The sequence below is a fragment of the Crocodylus porosus genome, unplaced genomic scaffold (genome assembly GCF_001723895.1).
Source record: "Crocodylus porosus isolate Cpor-Errol unplaced genomic scaffold, CroPor_comp1, whole genome shotgun sequence".
NCBI lineage: Eukaryota > Metazoa > Chordata > Crocodylia > Crocodylidae > Crocodylus > Crocodylus porosus.
Genome location: NW_017728907.1, coordinates 53,477,497 through 53,482,904, shown reverse-complemented (window position 1 = coordinate 53,482,904; position 5,408 = coordinate 53,477,497). Strand labels below are relative to the sequence as shown.

Sequence of the window (5,408 nt, the reverse complement as noted above, 5' to 3'; positions counted from 1 at the left end):
GGACGGTGCGGGCCGCGCGGGCGGGGTGGGGGGTGTCTGTGGTTGTGGCCGTGATCTTGACCGTGACCTTGCCCCCCGCAGGCTGCCACCGCCTGGCCGACTACCTGGAGAACATCCGCAAGGACTTCGTGGGCGCCGCCACGGTGCTGCGGGACAACTGCGAGCGGGGCCACGGCGACAGCTGCTACAAGCTGGGCGCCTACCACATCACCGGCAAGGGTGAGCCGGGCCCTGCCTCTGTCACCGCTCTCCATCCCCACAGATTTGCTGCTTGCAAAGCCCTGGGCCGGCCGGATGCATCCCCTCCCGCGCCCCAAATTTGCTGCCTGCAAAGCCCTTTGGCAGACTGATATCCCCCTGCCCCCTCATACGCCCTAGATTTGCTGCATGCAAAACCCTGGGCTGGACTGATGCCCCCTCCCCCCCCCATGCCCTGAATGTGTTGCCTGCAAAGCTGTGGGGCAGACTGATTCCCCCCTCCCCCCCCAGCTGCTCAGGCCAGGGGGGTAGTTGACCCAAGGGTGTCGGGATTTGGTGAGGCCACAGCTGGGACGGGTTCATGGGGGGACAGGGGCAAGAGAGACCCATCCTGCATCCAGCCAGCTACTGCCCCAGAGACTCAAGGGGAGAAATAAATAGCTCCACATCTCCATCCCCCAAGCCTTAAGGGGGGCTGGAGCAAGGTGACCGCTGCACCACAGCCCCTCTCGCCGTGGTGCCCGGCCACCCCTGCATGCAGCCTCGGTGGCCTTAGAGCTGCGAGCGCGGGGTCTGGCAGACACCAGGTCCCGCTGCCTTACCCTGCAGAGGTCACCCCAGGACCCTGCCTGCCGAGGCACACCCGCCCCCGCCGGCTTCCCACGTGCCGCTGGGAATGGGAGCCACAGGCTCCAGGGGAAGCAGCAGGCTGGAGGCTTGCGGGTGGACTCAGAGGCAGCTCCATCCACTCCACACACTGCGCTCAAAGTTACCTTTTGGAGCCTGGGGCCAGGCACCTCAGGCAGACCCCACCTGGAGGCTCCGAGGTGGGGAGCACCAGCAGGCTGGAGGTTTGCCTGGTGGACTTGGAGCTGGCTCTACTGACTCCATGCACTGAGCTAGCAGTTGCCCATTGGAGCCTGGAGGGGAGGGGTCTGTTGGGCCCTGCTGCCCCCAGGCGCCTCGGGCAGCCCTGCTGGGCTGGGCAGACCCCACCTGGAGGCTCCAGGGAGGGGGAGCAGCAGCAGGCCGGAGGTTTGCCTGGTGGACTCAGAGCTGGCTCCATCAACTGACCAGTGCAGGCAGGGGGCCGTTTTTCCTGGCTGGTGCTGTCTCGGCTGGGTCCGTCCCATCCGGAGCAGCACGCAGCTGAAGTCGGCTTCCCACGTGCTGCTGGGCACAGGAGGAGCCCGGCCGGGTTGACACCAGCCAGCAGAAGTGGCGGCAGAGCCCTGTGCCGCTCGGGACTGACCAGTGCAGGTAGTGGGAAAATGCAGCTGAACTTTTCCTTGCAGATCAATTTCTGGTCGCTTTCCCTGAAAAAATAGTTAGCTAAAAGCCAGTCAAAGAAATTGTATAGTTCTCATTGTATATTCGATGACGTGCCTGAAACAGATTTGTTTAGGTATTGAGAAACTTGTTTTGTTTCCTTCAACTTAAGTAGAACAGGTTCAAACCTAAAATAATAATGGGAATTATTAGTCCAACATCAATTGTCTATGAAGTAGGAGAGATCTGGAAGAGATGGACGCACCTGCTCTTCAACAAACTAATACCTTTGACTGTCAGTAAAGATGGTCACTTTCTCCTTGTATAAAATACATAAAGTGTTCTGAAACCCAGTTATCTAAACTGCCTTGTCTTTGGATATCTATCTATATCTATATCTATATTATGGATATGTGTATATATCTGTCCAAATCTTTTGGGTACTTTGCACGCACGCACGCATGCACACACACACACACGTTTAACAAAATTTACTCCGATCTGTCTATCCGTCTAACTGTCTATCTCTCTGTGTGTGTATGTACTGTAAGAGTAAATTTTGTTCAACTTAATCTCTGCTCCAGTATTGTGCATTCAGTAACACTGCCATGAGCATGTACAGTCAAAGTCTCAGGCTTTTTCCAAGCAGATTTCCTACTGTTTCTCTTGCTTCTTTTAAAAAAGAAGGAAAGAAGAAACTGCAAACCTTAGTAGTTTAAAGGGAGGAAACCTTGTCCATAGGTCTGTGAATACTTCTACCAATTGAATCTCCAAAACTTCTGATGTTGGTAAGGAATGGGATATTTTATGACACCTCTATACTATACATCCCTACTGGAGACTAACTTGCATATACTGTTGAGAACTTTTTTTTGGTCTGGCATATTTATTTAGGTAATGTTATAAGCTATGTATATGATAGCAGGATTTGCTGGTCCAGCGTTAGTGCAGAATAGCCATTGGTCTCTTTGGAACCATAAATCTTGAGCATAACCTATGATGAAAGATTGTTCTTCAAAAAATAGAGATTACTGCCTTATGCATTTTTTCTCTCTCAATTCCAGTATGTGCTAACAAACTTAACTTCTGTTTTATTCCTTTGGCGGGGGGGCTGCAGGTGGTCTCTCCGTAGATTTGAAAGCTGCCTACAACTGTTTTCTGACGTCTTGTGAGAAAGATGGGAAGAAATCCATAAATGCTTGTCACAATGTTGGACTGCTGGCACATGACGGACGAATAAATGACGATAAACCTGACCTAGATGTTGCCAGAGACTACTATGATAAAGCCTGTAATGGCAGCTTTGCCCCTAGCTGCTTCAACCTTAGTGCAATTTACCTCCAAGGAGCCCCTGGGGTACCAAAGGATATGAACTTGGCTCTGAAATACTCTCTGAAAGCATGTGACTTGGGACATGTGTGGGGATGTGCCAATGCCAGTCGGATGTACAAACTGGGGGATGGGGTTGAGAAAAATGATGACAAGGCAGAGGCTCTGAAAAAGAGGGCAAAAGACCTACATAAAGAACAGAGTGAAGCTGCAACATTAATATTTGGGGAGTAAATCAAACCACATCTTTCAGGACAGCATTTCTAAATGGAGCATAAACTTTTATCAGTGAATAATATGTAAACATAACTCATTCCCTCACAAGAGACAAATAAATACCTGTTTGCATTGGCAGATGCATGTTCTGTGGCTTTAACAGATACATGCACATCTTCAGAGGACAAACATTTAGGGCCAGGTTTTACACAAGATCCAGCAAATATCAAAGGTGCACTTCTACGTGCTCATTTCCAGCTGAAATCTGCCACATGCAGAGTTGTGCTAGACCAAATTCGATTTTGAATGCACCACATTTTGTTTGTGCACAGTTATTTAAACATAGGCATGCAAATGGCCTAAAATATCAGTCATGCTTTCTGACTAATGCTTCCTTTGAAACGTAAGATGTTTGTGCTCTTGGATGTTCCTTTTGGCCAAAACTATGCACTTGGCTTTTGGTTTCTTATGCCATGCTTCCCTCCACTGATTCAGAAGAATATCTGCCTTCAACTGAAGGTAGCATTTGCTGTCTTTTGAATTTCATTTCCATAGCTGTATTAAGACCTGCTGAATGACCCAGATAGATAATTTGCTGAAGTGAATAATACAATAAGAAATGTTGCTGTTTTAGAATTGTAACAAAAGGGATAAAAACTAGTTAGCATGGTGATGGGTAAAGATTTAAAACCTAAGAATCTATATATAGAACGGTCTTGGCTTCCTGATTCAGCTAAATCTTACGTTGGTCTGAATGTCATTAAATGCCCTTTGTGTAAATGGTTTCTAATTGAGTACAAATGACAAAGTATTGTGTTACAGAATGAGAGGTATGTTTATTTTTAAAGTGTCCCGTGCAAGTGTGTGATCCAAGCAAGAAATTCCTTCTCAGACAAAATTTCAGTCTTCATCTGGGAGTGTGCTGAGTGAGACCATCAAGCTGTGACTGATGGGCTTGTCCTACACAAAATAAGTCAGTGCATTAGGGTGAAATATTCCTATATCTTACCACTAAGGAGTGCTTGTGCTCTTAAAACCACACAGTACTTTTTTCACTTGAAAGTAAGAGGTCTCAACCTGGAATAATTTTATATGGTGGAGTTGCAGTTAACTTTTTTTTTTATTAGGGGCCACCTTCAAACCTGTCATCTAGGCCCAACCCAAAGAGAGTGGGCTGAAAGGCTTCCTGTCACTCTTGCACTGTTGCCTAGTCCTAGCTTTGTCTGCACTTACCCTGCCCTTTGTCAGCAGACCCCAGGTACCACACCGCAGCTGCCCAAGTGCTTGCACGCTACAGTACTGTGGTGGTTCTACATGATTTCACTTCGGAGCCATGCTGTCAGAGCGTGACGTGCACCCCAGAAAGAAATCAGCTCCAGAAGGGACCACGGCGGCCAGCAGAAAACTTAGAGAGACAGCTTGCTTCCACTGGGAGCCTTCCGCTTGGCAGAGGAGGAGTAACTGCTGGCAGGAAGCAGGCTTGTGCTGAGCATGAACACACTCCTAAGTTCTGCCAGCAAAATCTGAGTGTAGACAAAGCTGCCCATTCTGCCTTATTGCACTCCTGCCCAGTCCTGCAATGCTTACTGAAAGGGGACAAGCTGGGAGTCCAGACACCTTGTTTGACCATTTGCACTGCAAAGCCATGCTTATCGTGCTGCCTCACATATATTGCAGTTTATAAAGAAAATGCATTCAGGAGTGTTTGATTTCCATACCAGGACTGTGCTCTATTATCATTCTTAGTTGCATCATAGTAGCATTATCTAGAAATTTCTAAGGAAGTGGGGGTTTTATTGTAGCAGACACTTTTATCATCCCCCTATTGTATAGCTAAGGAACTGGGACGGATTAAATTACTTGACCAAGGTTACGTGGGAAGTCAGTGGCAGAGGTGGGCATTTAAACTGGATTTCTTAGATTCCAATCCAGCTCCTTAACCAGAGATGCAATCCTTCTGTCTGGGCATCTTCCAGCCTTTATTCTGTATGCTGTTTACAATCAGGCTGAAGTTTCTCTCCCACTTTCTCTCTGTCACGGATACCCTGGAGCAGAGGGAATCCCTGCTGAAATCTTCAAGCAGGGTGGAAAGGAGCTTACATCCACAGCTCCTTCCCCTCATCTTAAAGATCTGGAATGATGAGGAAACTCCAGATAACTTCAGGGATGCTATAATTATGACAGTCTTTAAGAAAGGAGACTGGACCAACTGTGGAAATTACAGAGGGATCGCCTTGCTGTCCACCGTGGGAAAGATCATTGGGAGAACCCTCCTGAGTGGTCTCCCTCCACTTTCTGAAGAGCTGCTCCCAGAATCTCATTGTGGATTTAGGGCATCAAGAGGCACAACTGACATGATCACTGCCCACCAGCTGCAGGAAAAATGCTAGGACAAC

The 5,408-nt window shown here is 48.3% G+C and overlaps 1 protein-coding gene across 1 annotated transcript; it reads left to right on the top strand.

The window, feature by feature from the left end:
• Positions 1-26: 26 nt before the first annotated feature.
• On the top strand, positions 27-3,831 carry LOC109307481 (cytochrome c oxidase assembly factor 7; the record flags this gene model as incomplete). Its single annotated transcript, XM_019531441.1, has 2 exons — positions 27-219; positions 2,585-3,831. Coding segments are annotated over 2 exons (639 nt in total), but the record flags the coding sequence as incomplete, so codon positions are not given.
• Positions 3,832-5,408: the final 1,577 nt, after the last annotated feature.